This window comes from Labrus bergylta, chromosome 1 (assembly GCF_963930695.1).
Source record: "Labrus bergylta chromosome 1, fLabBer1.1, whole genome shotgun sequence".
Classification (NCBI taxonomy): Eukaryota; Metazoa; Chordata; class Actinopteri; order Labriformes; family Labridae; genus Labrus; species Labrus bergylta.
Window position 1 is genome coordinate 30,612,953 of NC_089195.1, and position 20,969 is coordinate 30,633,921.

A 20,969-nucleotide genomic window follows, 5' to 3' on the forward strand; every position below is an offset into this window, starting at 1 on the left:
TGGCTGCTGGGAACATAACTTTAGCATACATGTCTTTTTCTTTCTCACCATTCTCAACTTTTCTCTAAGTCATTTATTTGGCTGTCTGTAATTTAACTGTTTCTGGCACTTAACATGTAACAGCTTTTTATTCACGTCTCTTCATTGAAAGGGATCCATAACATTTCATTATAGTAGTGAGTGTTGTTTCACGTAAGCTGTTTACATGCAATTTCTTGTTTTCTCCACCACACATTTCCAAGAACGATCAGATTAGTTCACAGGAAACCCAAAGTGATGAACAGACCCTCGTCTAACTTGACACTGTGCTGCAGAAAACAAGTCTGCTCCTTACCCTTTGTTGAGGTGTTTTGTGTCTGGGTGTCTAAAGTCAAGCAAAACCTCAGTTGGACATTCAACTGCTCTGCAGACACCAAAGATACTTCTAGACAAGCAACTACACAGGAGTTGCTCTCACTCTGGTTCACTTTTTTATTCTGGTGTTTAAATCAACAGAACACAGTAATCAGTACTGTTTCATGCAAATTCAAAGGACTCACATCTTCAGCTGGGGAGAGTTTTCCATCTGCTAATGCAACATCATCTTAAACAACACTTGTCTCATTAGAAGTTGCTTCTAAGTTATTCTGAACGTCTTCTGACCGTCCATGGTGTCTTGTAATCCGTGCAAGAACTAAAGACGTAATAAGAGCAATTAAATGAAAATAAATAAAAGCATTTAAAGTTAATAGAGGATGTTAGGTAAAGACACAATGAGAGAATAAGACATCAAAGTCTAAAATGTCACATTGGGTGGAATCTGCAAAAAAAAAGAAAAAAAAATGTTCCACCTCACTGGCCAATCACAGCGTCTGCTTCCTTTAATGGAAACATCTACATGGGTGTGATGTCAGTGAGACCTGTGTCTCTGTCTTCACATGTCAGACCTCGTCACTCATGGAGGGCCGTCACGTTGTTCTGCTCCTGGTCTCAGGTAATTCTTTTGATTAACAGTTTGGATGATTTAATACAAGGATGTTTTTACATTAAAAGAAGAATACTAACGTTCTAGTGCCCTTGTCATTTTGTCTTCCTGTATAGCTGTGCACATTTTAAACTGCTGTTATGATCTTGTTTGAATTCCAGCAGTGGTTTCCTTGAGTCCTGACTGTGTTTGTGGATCAGAGTTGAAGGTGACGGTCAGACCAGGAGACAACATCACTCTCTACTGTGACTGCAAAAGATCAACTGGAGTTTACATCGTGTGGTACAGGAACTGTTCTCAGGAGGACGAGCCTTCACTCGTTCTGAAAGTAAGGAATATACTGAATCAAAATCTTCCTCCTAATTTCCACTTTCTGAAGAACCAGTCCTCTGACTCCTACGACCTGCTGATCCTGAACATCACTGAGTCAGATGAAGGTCTTTACTACTGTGGAACTGAAGAAATAAAAGTGGAGGAAAAGGAACACATAACTTCTAGATATATTTACTACAGCTACAGCAACATCACAACAAGAATCATCTTCAGTAAGTACGCTCTGTCTTTGTGTGACTGTGATTTCAGTGGATTCAATAATTTGAATATTACAAATAAATCATTCTCTGAATTAATGATGTCAGACCATAAACATCATCCGCTAAGATCATCAGACAACACATTCATACTTTTGTAAAATGAATGATTAATTTGCAAAGAAAGTGTTGTACAGGATGATGATCACCAGATCATCAATGACCAATATGACTACAACTAACTCGAAAGACAAGTGGCCGAAATACTATTAACTGAAATGTAATTAATATAGCTGAAATAAATGGACGATCAGGAGGTATTTGAGTAGTGAAAAAAGAAGAGGTGTGAACACACACACACACACACACACATATATATATACATACATTCAGAAAGACTCAACTTGTCTGCAAAGTTAAATACTACAAATTTTTTTAATTAAGAACATTGACTTTCTCAAGATGTCGTTTTTTTGGTCAAAAAGTTGTCAAAAGTAAACAAAACTGATTGTGAGTCTCTAAAGTCTCTAAAGACTCTTCAACTAGTCCAGAACGCTGCAGCTCGTGTACTGACTAGAACAAGGAAAAGGGACCACATTACTCCTTTGTTGGCTTCTCTGCACTGGCTCCCTATACAATCTAGAATAGAATTCAAGATCCTTCTTCTCACTTACAAAGCTCTAAATGACCAGGCACCATCTTATCTTGAAGAGCTACTAGTGCCGTACTGCCCCTCGAGAACACTACGGTCTCAGAATGCGGGCCTGCTAGTGGTACCTACAGTCTCTAAATGTACTATGGGAGGTAAAGCCTTCAGTTATCAGGCTCCTCTCCTCTGGAATCATCTTCTAGCCGGAGTCCGGGAGGCAGACACAGTCTGTATTTTTAAGAATAGACTTAAAACTTTCCTTTTTGATAAATCTTATAGTTAGGGCTGGTGTAGATCAGCTCCTAGTTATGCTTCTATAGGCTTAGACTACCGGGGGAACTGGCGCCTTGAGCTCCTCTCTCTCTCACTGTGCATATACAGTTCATCATATTACTGCATGTATCTATCTGTAAATCTCAGTCACTAACCACCTACTTTCCTGGGAGCTCTTGAGCTCTCTTTCCCCCAATTCACACATACTCCGTAATCATGATCATTGTGTTCACACAGTGCGCGCCACCAACGGCACCACGCTCTGCTCCGTTTCAAATACGCAGCGAGCAGAGGTGTAAAGTAAGGAATTACATTTACTCGCGTTACTGTAATTGAGCAGTTTTTTGGTGTACTTACTACTTTTGAAGTCCTTTTTAAAATCTGTACTTTTACCTTTATTTCAGTAGGTTTTCTGTTAAGTTTTGTAATTCGCTACATTTTAAATCACATCCGTTACTGAGTAAAAAAATAGGCCTGCTATGAATGATTTTCCCTCATCGGGTTGCCACCCGTCCCGTAAAATACGGAATCGTATATATATTATAATATAATACGGGACACGGTATTTCCCGTATTTCCAAGATGCCTTGAACTGAGCATCATTCAGCCCGATTCAGCCGGCTAGTTCCCGCCTCCTCAGAGCGTCCGTTGGTTTGTTTGGTTCTTTTTTGGCATGAGCAATAAGAGCTCTTTAGTGATTGGGTGAGAGAAAGTCATAGGAGTCAGAAGGAAACATGTCTGCAGGTGTCTGTCGAGATATCATCAATACAACATCAATATATCGACAGTAGACACTTAATTAATACAATAAGAAAATAGTTCAAAACCATATTAATCGTATCATTCATGATTTCATGAGAAAACAACAAAAACAAAAGACAGAAGGACAGAATAAATGAATAAAAATACTATTAAATTCGTACTGTTTATTTAATAAAACATCTGTCATCTTACTGCTCCCCTCTATGTTACAGCAGTGTCAAAAGCACTTTAATAATACTCTGTTAATGAATTAATGTTAAGTTAATAACTTTATTTTATGTTTAAGTTAAGTTGTAAATTAGATAGGCCTAGCTAGTAGTAATCATCTGCTGACGTCCTGTTAGGTGCATTTCATTGTGCATACATGACTGTATCTGCCTTTACACTGATGTTTTGCGTTTTTGTAAATTATTTCAGAAAAGAAAGTGTTAATAAAGCACTTAAAACTTTAAGTATGACTCTTATTACTTCATTAAAACCACGTTTTAAATCATGATTCACCACAACTGGTGCCCCACCCCACCGTTCGGCCAGTGGTGGTCAGACCCCTACTGAGTTGCACCCCGCTGCAGAATGTCCTTTATTTTTCTGCTTGGAAGGTGGCAACCCTACTCATCGCACCGGAGCGAAGAGAGAGAGAGAGACAGAGAGAGACAGAGAGAGAGACAGAGAGAGAGAGACAGAGAGAGAGACAGAGAGAGATACAGAGAGAGAGACAGAGAGAGATACAGAGAGAGAGAGAGAGAGATACAGAGAGAGACAGAGAGAGAGACAGAGAGAGAGACAGAGAGAGATACAGAGAGAGATACAGAGAGAGAGACAGAGAGAGATACAGAGAGAGAGACAGAGAGAGATACAGAGAGAGAGACAGAGAGAGAGACAGAGAGAGATACAGAGAGAGATACAGAGAGAGAGACAGAGAGAGATACAGAGAGAGAGACAGAGAGAGATACAGAGAGAGATACAGAGAGAGAGACAGAGAGAGAGACAGAGAGAGATACAGAGAGAGATACAGAGAGAGAGACAGAGAGAGATACAGAGAGAGAGACAGAGAGAGATACAGAGAGAGATACAGAGAGAGAGAGACAGAGAGAGATACAGAGAGAGATACAGAGAGAGAGACAGAGAGAGATACAGAGAGAGATACAGAGAGAGAGAGACAGAGAGAGATACAGAGAGAGACAGAGAGAGAGAAACAGAGAGAGAGAAAGAGAGACAGAGAGAGATGCCACTACAGCTAGTGCAGCACGGATAAGCTCCTCCACTACTGTGGGTCTACCTGCTGAAGGTGTTTATAAACTGATGTCGGAAAGTTTTTCACAATAAAAGTCCCTTAATGACATCTCTGTGATGTGCTTTTCTTTTGAAACAGACGTATGAGGAAAGTGGGTGTTATAAGCTGCTGCAACTTAACACATCTGAGACGTGTGAAAATAAATACTTCAAACCAAACAGATTCAGTTAGAAGCTTCAGCAGCTAATAGGTAAACAAACAGTGACTAAGACATCTAATACTTAAGCTCATAAAGGGTCATTTTAAAACAATAAATGAATTATCTTTCATCTCAGGTTTATTTGCAGCTAAATCAGCCTTTGATGCTGTCTTTGAGACTAACCAGCCTCAGAATAATAAAACTAAAAACACTAAAATACTCTTTACACTGTTCATGATTGAGACAAAGATCCTTTTAGTATTTTCTTAAATAGTTTAAACATTTCCCTTCATAAAACAGCTGATTACTTGAACATATAATCCTTGATTATTTATCCATCATTATGTATATTTTGTTTTTAGGCTATGAGAAAATGTTTATCAGAAAAGATAAATCTTTGTTAAGATTTGCCTTTAATTAAAAAAACTTTGAGATTAATTTCCTCTCGTCCTTTTTTCACGACACGAGAGATGCGTTGTTAAAAAAAAGTAACTAAGTAACTTTTACTTAAAGTACATTTTAAACAAGTTACTTTTAACTTTTACTTGAGTACATTTTTAATTTGGTACTTTTACTTGTACTTAAGTAACATTTCAGCAAAGTAACAGTACTTTTAATTGAGTAGAATATATTAGTACTCTTTACACCTCTGGCAGCGAGTCTGTTTTCGCCGGAGTACGCTGCAGGCATGCGTCAAGCTGGACAGAATATGACAGCCCGGAGAGGAAGTCAGACAAGGAAACGCACAGAGCGTCCAGTCAATTTTAAAATTAAACACAATATGCAGACTCTCGATCGTATTTTTCATCACTTTATCAACATTACGTCAAAACAGGTACCGAATTAACCACAATGCATCCTCAGAAAGACAAAGCAACATGTTGTTTGCATGTTTTACTCTTTATTCCCGCGGGATCTTGTAGTTGTCCTGTGATGTGTCATAGGTGTGCTGATGTCCCAGAAACAGATCCAGTGTGAATGGGCGCGAGCCGTCCGATGGAGCAAAACCGTGGAACTGACGGACCGCGGCACGCACGGAATATGTGTGAATTGGGGGTTAGGCTCCTTGAAATTGTTGGTTGACGGCCTGCCAGAACAACCCCCAAACCCCCCAACCCCCAACCCCCACCCCCTTACTCCCTATCCCTCTTCCTGAATTTTATCCCATCTCTCCCCCTATCCCTTTCCAAGCCCGGCGCAGTCTAGGCCTGTGAAGGCTGATGAGCCCGGGATCAGGCCGAAGATTTCTGACTTTTAATAAGGCAGTTTTTTCTTGTTGGTCTTTTGTATAAAGTTTAATTTTATACAAAAGACCAACAACCAACAATTGTATTTTAGTGTGTCGTGAGTTTATGGAGATAAAGACTGTAAAGATTGCACAAAGTAGTAGTTGCAATAATGAGCTTAAACTGCACATCATTTACAAATAAAAAGATATTTATTAAAAAAGATTTCTAAAATAAGAGAAAATGTCTATCCACAGGCAACACTCTCTAAAGAACACAAGGGGAGGCTCTCAGCGTACTAAAACACCCATGTAAGACCATGACATCATCTGCTGAGATCATCAGCACACTTATACTGTGTTTTTTTAAAGGTGCTCTATGGAGTTTTGGTAGAGAAATGTGAAAGTTGGAGAAATGTACAGATTCTGTGGTATGTGTTCATTACTCTATATGCTTCTATAGAAGTACAATGTGACAGAGGAAAGCAGAGAGATGATCACCAATGACCAAAGTGACTACAACAACAGCAAAGACAGGAAATGTGGAAAGCCTAAATAAGTGGGCGGGCAACAGGAGGTACCTGAGAAATTAGTTTAAAAAGACATTTAATGCAGATATGTTGAGATGAGAAGAACAAATATGTTTAAATATCTGAATACTTTTCACATTGCGAATTAAGTCAAAGGTTTCCATGCAGTGGCTCATTTTTCTTCTGCTAATTAAAACGTGCAGTAGATCTGATCAAACTCGTAGCGCTCTCCTTCATCACTCGTATGACTATCATTACAAGCTCCAATGTTTTGTCAGTGGTTATAATGCCACTGATGGGACTCCAAAGCCCCCTGCAGTAACAGACGGGTGATGTCACTCTGGCTTAGTCCATTCATTCTTACAGGCTGTGGTTGCACACCAGAGAAAAATTAGATACATTGAAAACCAACATTTTAAACATCTAATCCACATTCTATATTTGACCTAGCCTCCAGTGACTCCGGTGACTCCATCGGTCCACCCCATGTTGAGCCTGGTGTATCTTGGATGATGGTGTTCAGTCCAGCCATCACGGTCCTCTCCACCTTCCTGTGCCTGACTTTTGTTTATCTCTGCAGTCAGAATGCAGGTAAATACACAACAATCACTTTTTACCTGTTAAGTTTAGACATTATGAATCGACTAAAATACAAATGAATCATATTGATTGTGATGGATCATTGAATGAATGAAGTCGTTGTCTAACAAGAAACCTTTTATTTATGATTGTACAGATGAAAAAGATCAAATGACTGAGAGAAGACCTGACATGGGAGAGGAAAGTACAGTGAATCAGGTAAGGACTTTCTTTGGTATTTTCATGGTCTCAGAACCATTAGACATCTTTGCAGCAGTAGAGACTCTGTACTAATGACACTCATGTTACTGTGTCTGATTACCTTTCAGGATGAAGACGCATGTTTCACCAGAGTTGTGTTCTTGGTTGCAGATGGACAGAACAAATAGATTGGCTTTGTCTGAGCGGACATCACACAAGCTCCACTTCAAACTTCTCACAAAGTCTTTAGAGTCCGAGTTTAAAGATCTGTTATATTTGTACACAGTGATGATGCGTTTTGGGATGCGTAGTCAAAATGGTGTCAGAAAGTCAGCTAGTGGTGTTGAATTAACTGTTTGTTTGTTTGTTTTCTGGCTTCTTGCCTTCACTTGATAAGACGGTGTATAGAGTAGTAAACAGGAAAGAGAGAGGGGGGAATGACATGTGGTAATGGACCACAGGCCGGACCTGAACCAACCGCCCAGAGGACCACAGCTTCCAAACATTCAGGCAACCCAACCAGCAGGTCAGCTGTGGTCATGAATTAACAATTAGTTCTTCGGCAGATGTTCAGCAGAAGCAGCTTTTGAAGACCCTTGTTTACTATCACAATGACGTTAATCATCCTACTACGACGCTCGGTGGCCGATTAGGATCCAATTTGTCTTCAGACACATTCACGTTGTTAGGGAAGAGTTTGTGGAGTCACAAAGTATATTTAAAGAAATGAATATTATTTTCACCAGCTATTTGTAATAAATATTCAAATTAATCAAAGTACGTTGTTGGTGTATCTCTGTTAAAAGGTGAAGCAGATCTAAGAAAGGTTGAGCCCAACAGGAGCCACAAAAAAGTGATAAGATTGATGACAAAATTCAACAGAAATTCTAATTGATTGTATGAGAACCTTTATTCAAGGTTGTCATTTTTTACATAGTTTGGGTAAAATATGGTCAAATCTAAGTTGGGCAACCTCAGAGCAGAAAGAGCCTTGCCTTCCACACGATACTGAGGCTCCTGTTTGTTAAATTAATAAATTGTTAAATTGCCAATGTGTCTTGTTTCTTCAGATTTTAATCCTCCAATCCTGTTTTGCTGTTACTGTTTGTGTCTCAAAATAAAGAAACTCGATGTTTTTTCAAGTTTTTGAATTTTCATACTCAGCTCTGCTACTCATCCCACATTGCATGTTCCTTACAAATGTGGCACCATTTAAAAGGGAAATAAACAGTCTTTCCAAAGTTATAAGATTTATTGCCAAGAAGCATTGTTCCAACAAAGAAATAAATCTACCAAACACAAATGTCCTTACTTTTTGTTCGATGTTTATGTCAACATTACAAAATTATTGTTTTGTTCCTCTGGTCTTAGGCCTGTTACATCCTAGATGTATTAAGAGCAGAATAGGTGCAGGAGTCAGAAGTCTGCGGTTCCTTCTTCTTCTTTGGTCTCTTTGATTTCTGACGGATTTCCACAGCAGCATAGCACACATCGTCATCCTAAGATTGAATATTTGTCATTTAGAAGCCCAACCTTGAACATATTTAATGCTTTGATACATTACACTTTAATGATAGATACCTGGCTCTGTCTTGGATGACCTCTAGTGTCAGGTCTTTGCTGATCAACAGGATGTTCTTCAGCTGCAGGAATAAATATAACATCAGTACAGCACAATGAAACTCACACAGTGGAAGAGACTTAAAGGTGTCTTTGTGATTAAAACACTTAAGTGGATACATATTCTAGAAAAAGTGAGGTAGTTACCCTTCTTACAGCAGTGATAGACCACAAGTGAGGAGAGGAGAGAGGAGACAATAGATACAACTGGACACAGACAGAAGATCAGAATCCAGCACTCATTACAGTCCTGAAGCATCTTGGGGGGAGGAGTCTCATTCGGTTCTGTATCTAAATGAAAGTTGTGTTGATTACATTCCTTTAACTCTGATCTACAGAAAAATTCCTAAAAAGTTGGGACATGTAGAATCTAAAAAACATTGAATCCCCATATTTGAATGAAAATAGCACAAAGACAACGTAAATTGTTGAAACTGTGATATTTTATTGTTTTTGGAAAATGAAATGCCCAGTTTGAATTTGATGCCAACAACATGATTCAAAAAAGTTAGGATGGTGTCAAGGAAAATTATGGGGACACGTCGGACAAAAGCACCAAATTTTTTCCACATAGTCTCCATCACAATAGCTTTCAATTTTCACTTTGCACTTCATCAAGTTGGCGGTTCTAATATGGCGGCCATGTAAAGTCTATAAGTGCCAATATGTCTTCCAAGCCACTTAGAAAGTCAATCTTGGTGTCAATATATACATTTTCTGGGTAGAGGGATGCATTAAAATATGTGGAAAAATGTGGTGCTCTTGTCCGATGTGTCTCCAGTCTTCCCAAATCTGGTTCTAAGCTGCCTGACTAAAAGGCTGAAAAATGGTAAAAAAAAAAAACCAAAAAAGAACGAGGTTAACTGGCAACAAGTTTCCAGCTTGTCTCCTCCCGCCTCAACCAAAGCCAGCAAGAGTCACGGTCTCGCCATGCAAGAAGGCGTCAACCATCCATAACTCAAGTAGTGTCGTCAATCAATCAATTTTTATTTGTATAGCGTCAACAAGTGTTATCTCGAGACACTTTGCTAAAAGCAGGTAAAAGACCTTACTCATTGTTATGGTTGTTCTGGCAGGCCGTCAACCAACGATCTCGAGGAGCCTAACCCCCAATTCACACATACACGCCACGGTCTGTCAGTCAGTCAATACGATCTTGAGTCCATATATTGTGTTTTATTTTGAAATTGACTGGATGCTCTGTGCGTTTCCTTGTCTGACTTCCTGTCCGAAATGTCATATTCTGTCCAACTTGATGCGTGCCTGCAGCGTACTCCAGCGAAAACAGACTCGCTGCGTATTTGAAAGGGAGCAGAGGGTAGTGCCGTTGGTGGCACGCGCTGGAGACGGACCGCAGCGCGCCCTGTGTGAACACAACGATAGACTAGTGTGGCAGCTAAGTAACGTAGTGCGCGGCGCTGACGGACCGCGGCGCACACGGAGTATGTGTGAATTGGAGGGTAAGAGAGCTCAAGAGCTCCCAGGAAAATAGGTGGTTAGTGACTGAGATTTACAGATAGATACATGCAGTAATATGATGTACTGTATATGCACAGTGAGAGAAAGAGGAGCTCAAGGTGCCAGTTCCCCCGGTAGTCTAAGCCTATAGCAGCACAACTAGGAGCTGGTCTACACCACAATACACAAGTTTATTCTTAAAAATACAGACTGTGTCTGCCTCCCGGACTCCGGCTGGAAGATGATTCTAGAGGAGAGGAGCCTGATAACTGAAGGCTTTACCTCCCATAGTACATTTAGAGACTGTAGGTACCACTAGCAGGCCTGCATTCTGGGACCGTAGTGTTCTCGAGGGGCAGTACGGCACTAGTAGCTCCTTAAGATAAGATGGTGCCTGGTCATTTAGAGCTTTGTAAGTGAGAAGAAGGATCTTGAATTCTATTCTAGATTGTATAGGGAGCCAGTGCAGAGAAGCCAACACAGGAGTAATGTGGTCCCTTTTCCTAGTTCTAGTCAGTACACGAGCTGCAGCGTTCTGGACTAGTTGAAGAGTCTTTAGAGACTTACCAGAGCACCCTGACAAAAGAGAATTACAATAATCCAACCTGGAGGTAACAAATGCATGAACTAGTTTTTCTGCATTATTTTGCGACAGGATCTGTCTGATCTTAGCAAAACTAGAGTCGGCTCGGACGGACCTAGCAGCCAAAGAACATACCCTTTCAGGTTCTCTGGCCTGGACTTATCTAAGAGTCATCGAGCGAGAGAAGAGGGCCGTGGTAGGGTAGACCGAAAATATCAGAAAATAGTTTATTATTATTAAATAAATAATTACTATAAGTGTGATTGATCTAATTATAAACACACTAGTGTACAGATTGAACTACTGCTGATGTAGCACGTAGCAGCCACGTTCAGTTTGTATGCTCCCTAAATCTGGAACAAACTCCCAGAAAACTGCAGGTCTGCTGAAACTCTCAGCTCTTTTAAATCGAGGTTGAAGACACACCTGTTTACAGCTGCCTTTCAATAAACAATTTGAATGAGATTTGAAATCTTAACTCTGCACTGTAACTTTTAACTCTTTTTATATTTTTACTTTATTTATTTCAATTAATTTCATTTGAATTATTTTTATTTGAACATATTTTCAGATTTAATAATTTCAGTCATTTTTAAATTTCCTATTTTAATGTTTCTCTTCTTTCCTCTGTCATGATGCTTTTGGTGTTTTGTGTGAAGCACTTTGAATTGTTGTTGAAATGTGCTCTATAAATAAACTTGCCTTGCCCTGTAAGAAAGAGTCTCAGTGCTAAACTGGCACTTCCTGCAGTCCTGACTTGTCACCCATTAAAAGTGTTTTTGAGCATTATGAAAGGTGTAAAAGGAGTCCTTGAACTGTTGAACATTTTAAATCCTACATTAAGCAAGAATGGTAAAACATTACCCTCTTAAAGTTACAGAAACTGGTCTCCTGTGTTGTTTAAAGAAAAGTGTGATGCAACAGAGCGGTACACATGACCCTGTCCCAACTTTTGAAAAGTGTTGCTGGCATTAAATTCAAAACGGCGTATCATTTTCTGTAAACATTTTCTGTTTTCTTGTGCTTATTTCAAAATGAATTCAGGGTTTCAATATTTTTAAATTCATAACATTCTGTTTGATTTACTTTTTAACACAACGTGCAAACTTTTTGCCCAAAAAACCGATATCATGAGAAAGTCAATGTTCTTAATTCAATTTTTTTTAGTATTTAACTTTGCAGACAGGTTGAGTCTTTCTGAATGTATCTATATATGTGTGTGTGTGTGTGTGTGTGTGTGTGTGTGTGTGTGTGTGTTCACACCTCTTCTTTTTTCACTTCTCAAATGCCTCCTGATCGTCCATTTATTTAAGCTATATTAATTACATTTCAGTTAATAGTATTTCTGCCACTTGTCTTTCGAGTTAGTTGTAGTCATATTGGTCATTGATGATCTGGTGATCATCATCCTGTACAACACTTTCTTTGCAAATTAATCGTTCATTTGACAAAAGTATGAATGTGTTGTCTGATGATCTTAGCGGATGATGTTTATGGTCTGACATCATTATTTCAGAGAATGATTTAGTTGCATTATTCAAATTATTGAATACACTGAAATCACAGTCACACAAAGACAGAGCGTACTTACTGAATATGATTCTTGTTGTGATGTTGCTGTAGCTGTAGTAAATATATCTAGAAGTTATGTGTTCCTTATCCTCCACTTTTTGTTCTTCAGTTCCACAGTAGTAAAGACCTTCATCTGACTCAGTGATGTTCAGGATCAGCAGGTCGTAGGAGTCAGAGGACTGGTTCTTCACAAAGTGGAAATTAGAAGGAAGATTTTCTATCCATGAACCCTTGTTATGTTTCAGAACGAGTGAAGGCTGGTTCTCATGAGAACAGTTCCTGTACCACACAATGTAAACTCCAGCTGATGTTTTGCAGTCACAGTAGAGAGTGATGTTGTCTCCTGGTCTGACCGTCACCTTCAACTCTGATCCACAAACTCAGTCTGATCTTTAGGAAACCACTGCTGGAATTCAAACAAGATCATAACAGCAGTTTAAAATGTGCACAGCTATACAGGAAGACAAAATGACAAGGGCACTAGAACATTAGTATTCTTCTTTTAATGTAAAAACATCCTTGTATTAAATCATCCAAACTGTTAATCAAAAGAATTACCTGAGACCAGGAGCAGAACAACGTGACGGCCCTCCATGAGTGACGAGGTCTGAGATGTGAAGACAGAGACACAGGTCTCACTGACATCACACCCATGTAGATGTTTCCATTAAAGGAAGCAGACGCTGTGATTGGCCAGTGAGGTGGAACATTTTTTTTTTTTTTTTTTTGCAGATGCCACCCAATGTGACATTTTAGACTTTGATGTCTTATTCTCTCATTGTGTCTTTCCCTAACATCCTCTATTAACTTTTAATGCTTTTATTTATCTTCATTTAATTGCTCTTATTACGTCTTCAGTTCTTGCACGGATTACAAGACACCATGGACGGTCAGAAGACGTTCAGAATAACTTAGAAGCAACTTCTAATGAGACAAGTGTTGTTTAAGATGATGTTCCATTAGCAGATGTGTTTTCTTGATTAAAGTGCGACCATGTCTGGTTTTGAATGTTGGTTTAGGTAGGAACCTGTTCTCCCCTCTTTCCAGTACTGCGTTCTGCCACTACATGTTTTAAATTTAGACATGAGAATGCAGACGAAAACCCCACTGAACATGTCCTACACTCTGCTTCATATGTGCAACCAGAGCTGACCTCATTTGATCTCACAAAGGTGGGACGTGGTCACCCATATGACATAGATTCAGATATATTGATTGACTGATAGAACGTTATTGTCAGAGAGAACTCTCAATAATGTTTTGCATATCTCAGTGGCTCCATTTACAATATAAATAATTAAAGACAATATAAAAATATGCAAACATTTGACCCAACATTCAAACACCAAACAAGTATTCAGAAGCCTTTAATGTGCTTTGATCTGAGATTATTCTCCATTTTTAATTTAAGGATTGACTGGTGTAGGAAAGAGTTCACCGTTCATTCCTTAAAACTGACTGGTGCACTCCTGCATGTGTAACAGAGTTAGAATCTACCTCTATGTTGAATTTTTACAAAACAGATAAGGCTGTCGCTACATGGTGGTTTAATAGAACAACTGTGAGCTGTATTGGTCGGGCCACTAGCTGTTCACACGTAGCTCAGCAATGGAAAACTCTCCCCAGCTGAAGATGTGAGTCCTTTGAATTTGCATGAAACAGTACTGATTACTGTGTTCTGTTGATTTAAACACCAGAATAAAAAAGTGAACCAGAGTGAGAGCAACTCCTGTGTAGTTGTGGCTTCCTTCAACAAGACATGCAGAGAGACACAACCAGTCACCCATGTCTAATAACGTGTTTAGAAATAGCTGTGGTGGCTGCAGATCAGTTGAATATCCACCTGAGGTTTTGCTTGACTTTAGACACCACACGCTTCAAAGGGGGTTGAGCAGACTTGTTTTCTTCAGCAGAGTGTGTGAAGTTGCATGAGGGTCTGTTCGTCACTTTCGGTTAACTGTGAATCTATCTGATCGTTCTTGGAATCGTGCGGTGGAGTGTATACAGTCAGATGGATAACTTGAGATAAAAACAAGAAATTGCCTGAAAACAGCTCACGTGAAACAACACTCACTACTATAATGAAAAGTTATGGATCCATTTCAATGAAGAATTATGAATATAAAGCTGTTACTATTTAAGTGCCAGAAACATTTAAATTATAGACTGTCAAATAAATGACTGGCAGAAAAGTTCAATCTTTCTTTGTATAGCGCCAATTCATAACAAGTGTTATCTCCAGACACTTTACAAAAAGCTGTTAAAAGACATTACTCATTGCTATATTACAAACTACGTCCCAATGTTAATCCATCATTAGCGTAGCACTTTAGCAACATTTTAGCAAAAGTTACAGCGGCAAGAAAGCTTTCTTTTAATAGGCAGAAATCTTGAGCAAGTCCAGGCTCATGAAGAACAGCCATCCACCGAAACTGTGCCATGCTTGAAAATGGGATAGTGGGCGATGGGATAAGATGCTGGAAGAAGGTTAGGGAACAAGGGGGTGTTGGTCATTCAGGCAGGCCGTCCACCAAACGATCCAGAGGAACCTAAGAGAGCAGTTAAGAATGGTGGGAAGGAAAAATGTGAGGATTCATTTCCCCTCTTTGGTTGTTGTATGTACAGAGTTTATAATACACAAGAGAAGACATGTTGGGCTCAGAGTCCAGACAGAAAAAGGGACCACTCTGATACTCAAGGGTTCAAGGTCAAACTTATCTATTTGAAGGTTTTACTATACTTTTGTCAGTAATGTTATGAGTGTGTGTGTGTGCGTGTGCGTGTGCGTGTGCGTGTGCGTGTGTGTGTGTGCGTGCGTGCGTGCGTGTGTGTGTGGATGAATGAGTATATGTCTACAACACATTACAATACAAACAAATGCTAACGGCAGACTGGTGGCCAGGGAAGAGTTGAGAGGACTGAGCAGGTCTGCTTTATAGCATCCTGAAACCAGCATGCTCAGGTGTGCTGCATTACAGAGTCGTTTCAGACTCCACCCACATCTACCTGCAACAAGGAGAACACAGCAAGCAAAAGAGAGAACAAACAGGTAGAGAGGCCAACACTGAGGCCGTCAACATTTCTATACTAAGGATCTCAAAAGAAAACCCATTTCTAACCTTCTGTCAGCCATCTTGATTCTGAGAAATTTCTGGTGCACTTACAACTGCTGGCCAGTGGGTGGCAGTGTATGGATTGACTTACCAACGTCTGCTGAAGTGGCTGATGTGAAACCAATCTATCAAACTCTATGAACTTAGTGGATAAAGGCTTCTGAATAGCTGTCCACTGCAGTGAGCACGATGTGTGGAAGGGTTATGTGCATGACTGCATGAATCCTGGTTCAATAAAAAAAGTTTGTGTTGTGGCTAGAAAACAACAACAAATGATGAGTTCCCAATGAGATGAGAAATTCAGAGGTTTTCAAATGGATAATGTGGCACCATGTTTCGTCTGTCTTCTGTTGATGACTTATATGTAATATATATTTTGAACATTACTGATGAACTTCAAAATAACTTATTGTATGATTGTAATGTTGTCACAACGCCTCCCATTCTGTTGGTGGCTTATTTGTGGTTTGTCTTGTCTGTGTCAGAGCAGCAACAACCACACTTTGTTTCCATCATACACTCTCTCTCTCTCTCTCACATACACGCACACACACACACACACACACACTCTCATACACACACACGCACACACACACACACACACACACAACATCACTGACAAAAGTGGTCACTATGTTTTTCACTTTTGGTATAGTAAAACCTTTGTCAAATCAATAAGTTTGACCTTGAACCCTTGAGTATCAGAGTGGTTCCTTTTTCTGTCTGGACTCTGAGCACCACATGTCTTCCCTTGTGTATTGTAAACACTGTTCTTGCAACAACCATGGGTGGGGGGGGGATTAATCCTCCATTTTTAAATATGGAAAAGTTTCCCCCGACAGTTTCCTCATGTTCCCCGATTCCTGCTGATGCAAGAGTGGCTGCTGGGAACATAACTTTAGCATACATGTCTTTTTCTTTCTCACCATTCTCAACTTTTCTCTAAGTCATTTATTTGGCTGTCTGTAATTGAACTGTTTCTGGCACTTAACATGTAACCGCTTTTTATTCACGTCTCTTCATTGAAAGGGATCCATAACATTTCATTATAGTAGTGAGTGTTGTTTCACGTAAGCTGTTTACATGCAATTTCTTGTTTTCTCCACCACACATTTCCAAGAACGATCAGATTAGTTCACAGGAAACCCAAAGCGATGAACAGACACTCGTCTAACTTGACACTGTGCTGCAGAAAACAAGTCTGCTCAACACCCTTTGTTGAAGTGTTGTGTGTCTGGGTGTCTAAAGTCAAGCAAAACCTCAGGTGGACATTCAACTGCTCTGCAGACACCAAAGATACTTCTAGACAAGCAACTACACAGGAGTTGCTCTCACTCTGGTTCACTTTTTTATTCTGGTGTTTAAATCAACAGAACACAGTAATCAGTACTGTTTCATGCAAATTCAAAGGACTCACATCTTCAGCTGGGGAGAGTTTTCCATCTGCTAATGTAACATCATCTTAAACAACACTTGTCTCCTTAGAAGTTGCTTCTAAGTTATTCTGAACGTCTTCTGACCGTCCATGGTGTCTTGTAATCCGTGCAAGAACTAAACACGTAATAAGAGCAATTAAATGAAAATAAATAAAAGCATTTAAAGTTAATAGAGGATGTTAGGGAAAGACACAATGAGAGAATAAGACATCAAAGTCCAAAATGTCACATTGGGTGGAATCTGCAAAAAAAAAAAAAAAATGTTCCACCTCACTGGCCAATCACAGCGTCTGCTTCCTTTAATGGAAACATCTACATGGGTGTGATGTCAGTGAGACCTGTGTCTCTGTCTTCACATCTCAGACCTCGTCACTCATGGAGGGCCGTCACGTTGTTCTGCTCCTGGTCTCAGGTAATTCTTTTGATTAACAGTTTGGATGATTTAATACAAGGATGTTTTTACATTAAAAAAAGAAGAATACTAACGTTCTAGTGCCCTTGTCATTTTGTCTTCCTGTATAGCTGTGCACATTTTAAACTGCTGTTATGATCTTGTTTGAATTCCAGCAGTGGTTTTCTTGAGTCCTGACTGTGTTTGTGGATCAGAGTTGAAGGTGACGGTCAGACCAGGAGACAACATCACTCTCTACTGTGACTGCAAAACATCAACTGGAGTTTACATCGTGTGGTACAGGAACTGTTCTCATGAGAACCAGCCTTCACTCGTTCTGAAAGTAAGGAATATACTGAATCAAAATCTTCCTCCTAATTTCCACTTTCTGAAGAACCAGTCCTCTGACTCCTACGACCTGCTGATCCTGAACATCACTGAGTCAGATGAAGGTCTTTACTACTGTGGAACTGAAGATCCAAAAGTGGAGGATAAGGAACACATAACTTCTAAATATATTTACAGCTACAGCAACATCACAACAAGAATCATATTCAGTAAGTACGCTCTGTCTTTGTGTGACTGTGATTTCAGTGGATTCAATAATTTGAATATTACAAATAAATCATTCACTGAATTAATGATGTCAGACCATAAACATCATCCGCTAAGATCATCAGACAACACATTCATACTTTTGTAAAATGAATGATTAATTTGCAACGAAAGTGTTGTACAGGATGATGGTCATCAGATCATCAATGACCAATATGACTACAACTAACTCGAAAGACAAGTGGCCGAAATACTATTAACTGAAATGTAATTAATATAGCTGAAATAAATGGACGATCAGGAGGTATTTGAGAAGTGAAAAAAGAAGAGGTGTGAACACACACACACACACACACACATATATATACATACATTCAGAAAGACTCAACTTGTCTGCAAAGTTAAATACTACAATTTTTTTTAATTAAGAACATTGACTTTCTCAAGATGTTGTTTTTTTGGTCAAAAAGTTGTCAAAAGTAAACAAAACTGATTGTGATGAATTTAAAAATATTGAAACCCTGATTTAAAAAAATAATAATAATCACAAGAAAACATAAAATGTTTACAGAAAATGATACGCCGTTTTGAATTTAATGTCAACAACACTTTTCAAAAGTTGGGACAGGGTCATGTGTACCGCTCTGTTGCATCACACTTTTCTTTAAACAACACAGGAGACCAGTTTCTGTAACTTTAAGAGGGTAATGTTTTACCATTCTTGCTTAATGTAGGATTTAAAATGTTCAACAGTTCAAGGACTCCTCTTACACCTTTCATAAAGCTCAAAAACACTTTTAATGGGTGACAAGTCGGGACTGCAGGAAGTGCCAGTTTAGCACTGAGACTCTTTCTTACAGGGCAAGGCAAGTTTATTTATAGAGCACATTTCAACAACAATTCAAAGTGCTTCACACAAAACATCAAAAGCATCATGACAGAGGAAAGAAGAGAAACATTAAAATAGGAAATTTAAAAATGACTGAAATTATTAAATCTGAAAATATGTTCAAATAAAAATAATTCAAATGAAATTAATTGAAATAAATAAAGTAAAAATATAAAAAGAGTTAAAAGTTACAGTGCAGAGTTAAGATTTCAAATCTCATTCAAATTGTTTATTGAAAGGCAGCTGTAAACAGGTGTGTCTTCAACCTCGATTTAAAAGAGCTGAGAGTTTCAGCAGACCTGCAGTTTTCTGGGAGTTTGTTCCAGATTTAGGGAGCATACAAACTGAACGTGGCTGCTACGTGCTACATCAACAGTAGTTCAATCTGTACACTAGTGTGTTTATAATTAGATCAATCACACTTATAGTAATTCTTTATTTAATAATAATAAACTATTTTCTGATATTTTCGGTCTACCCTACCACGGCCCTCTTCTCTCGCTCGATGACTCTTAGCAAAACTAGAGTCGGCTCGCACGGACCTAGCAGCCAAAGAACATACCCTTTCGGGTTCTCTGCCCTGGACTTATCTAAGATCAGGCAGATCCTGTCGCAAAATAATGCAGTGAAAACTAGTTCATGCATTTGTTACCTCCAGGTTGGATTATTGTAATTCTCTTTTGTCAGGGTGCTCTGGTAAGTCTCTAAAGACTCTTCAACTAGTCCAGAACGCTGCAGCTCGTGTACTGACTAGAACTAGGAAAAGGGACCACATTACTCCTGTGTTGGCTTCTCTGCACTGGCTCCCTATACGATCTAGAATAGAATTCAAGATCCTTCTTCTCACTTACAAAGCTCTAAATGACCAGGCACCATCTTATCTTAAAGAGCTACTAGTGCCGTACTGCCCCTCGAGAACACTACGGTCTCAGAATGCAGGCCTGCTAGTGGTACCTACAGTCTCTAAATGTACTATGGGAGGTAAAGCCTTCAGTTATCAGGCTCCTCTCCTCTGGAATCATCTTCCAGCCGGAGTCCGGGAGGCAGACACAGTCTGTATTTTTAAGAATAGACTTAAAACTTTCCTTTTTGATAAATCTTATAGTTAGGGCTGGTGTAGTCCAGCTCTTAGTTATGCTTCTATAGGCTTAGACTACCGGGGGAACTGGCGCCTTGAGCTCCTCTCTCTCTCACTGTGCATATACAGTTCATCATATTACTGCATGTATCTATCTGTAAATCTCAGTCACGAACCACCTACTTTCCTGGGAGCTCTTGAGCTCTCTTTCCCCCAATTCACACATACTCCGTAATCATGATCATTGTGTTCACACAGTGCGCGCCACCAACGGCACCACGCTCTGCTCCGTTTCAAATACGCAGCGAGCAGAGGTGTAAAGTAAGGAATTACATTTACTCGCGTTACTGTAATTGAGCAGTTTTTTGGTGTACTTACTACTTTTGAAGTCGTTTTTAAAATCTGTACTTTTACCTTTATTTCAGTAGGTTTTCTGTTAAGTTTTGTAATTCGCTACATTTTAAATCACATCCGTTACTGAGTAAAAAAATAGGCCTGCTATGAATGATTTTCCCTCATCGGGTTGCCACCCGTCCCGTAAAATACGGAATCGTATATATATTATAATATAATACGGGACGCGGTATTTCCTGTATTTCCAAGATGCCTTGAACTCAGCATCATTCAGCCCGATTCAGCCGGCTAGTTCCCGCCTCCTCAGAGCGTCCGTTGGTTTGTTTGGTTCTTTTTTGGCATGAGCAATAAGAGCTCTTTAGTGATTGGGTGAGAGAAAGTCATAGGAGTCAGAAGGAAACATGTCTGCAGGTGTCTGTCGAGATATCATCAATACAACATCAATATATCGACAGTAGACACTTAATTAATACAATAAGAAAATAGTTCAAAACCATATTAATCGTATCATTCATGATTTCATGAGAAAACAACAAAAACAAAAGACAGAAGGACAGAATAAATGAATAAAAATACTATTAAATTCATACTGTTTATTTAATAAAAAATCTGTCATCTTACTGCTCCCCTCTATGTTACAGCAGTGTCAAAAGCACTTTAATAATACTCTGTTAATGAATTAATGTTAAGTTAATAACTTTATTTTATGTTTAAGTTAAGTTGTAAATTAGATAGGCCTAGCTAGTAGTAATCATCTGCTGACGTCCTGTTAGG

The 20,969-nt window shown here is 39.2% G+C and overlaps 2 protein-coding genes and 1 long non-coding RNA gene across 6 annotated transcripts in view; 2 read left to right on the top strand and 1 right to left on the bottom strand.

The window, feature by feature from the left end:
• The first annotated feature begins 824 nt into the window (after positions 1-824).
• Positions 825-8,167, top strand: LOC110005088 (uncharacterized). 3 transcript variants are annotated; one of them, XM_065957820.1, is made up of 5 exons: positions 825-973; positions 1,126-1,509; positions 6,817-6,957; positions 7,103-7,164; positions 7,275-8,167. In XM_065957820.1, the coding sequence occupies exons 1-5, from the start codon at positions 937-939 to the stop codon at positions 7,332-7,334; spliced, it is 684 nt and encodes a 227-aa protein (XP_065813892.1). In that variant the 5' UTR covers positions 825-936; the 3' UTR covers positions 7,335-8,167. The 3 variants fall into 3 exon arrangements, with proteins under 3 accessions (XP_065813892.1, XP_065813849.1, XP_065813873.1); XM_065957777.1 differs by having other exon boundaries at positions 7,103-8,167; XM_065957801.1 differs by having other exon boundaries at positions 1,129-1,509; positions 7,103-8,167.
• Positions 8,168-8,403: 236 nt separating this feature from the next.
• LOC110005089 (uncharacterized) lies at positions 8,404-12,767 on the bottom strand. The gene is made up of 4 exons (XR_010666758.1): positions 12,399-12,767; positions 8,914-9,057; positions 8,728-8,789; positions 8,404-8,645 (listed from the first exon to the last, which is right to left on the bottom strand). It is a non-coding gene; the product is annotated as an uncharacterized lncRNA (long non-coding RNA).
• Positions 12,768-17,191: 4,424 nt separating this feature from the next.
• Positions 17,192-20,969, top strand: part of LOC109975147 (uncharacterized) — a 10,644-nt gene continuing 6,866 nt past the window's right edge. For both annotated transcript variants that reach the window (XM_065957911.1, XM_065957952.1), the window contains exons 1-2: positions 17,192-17,340; positions 17,496-17,876. In XM_065957911.1, the coding sequence (XP_065813983.1) occupies positions 17,304-17,340; positions 17,496-17,876 (418 nt within the window). In that variant the 5' untranslated portion in view covers positions 17,192-17,303. The remainder of the gene's footprint in view (positions 17,341-17,495; positions 17,877-20,969) is intronic.

Coding starts and splice junctions, on each gene's coding strand:
- LOC110005088 (XM_065957777.1), top strand. CDS start 937: ATGGAGGGCCGTCACGTTGTTCTGCTCCTGGTCTCAG. Junction 1,510..6,816: donor CACAACAAGAATCATCTTCA/GTAAGTACGCTC, acceptor TATTTGACCTAG/CCTCCAGTGACTCCGGTGAC. Junction 6,958..7,102: donor TCTCTGCAGTCAGAATGCAG/GTAAATACACAA, acceptor ATGATTGTACAG/ATGAAAAAGATCAAATGACT.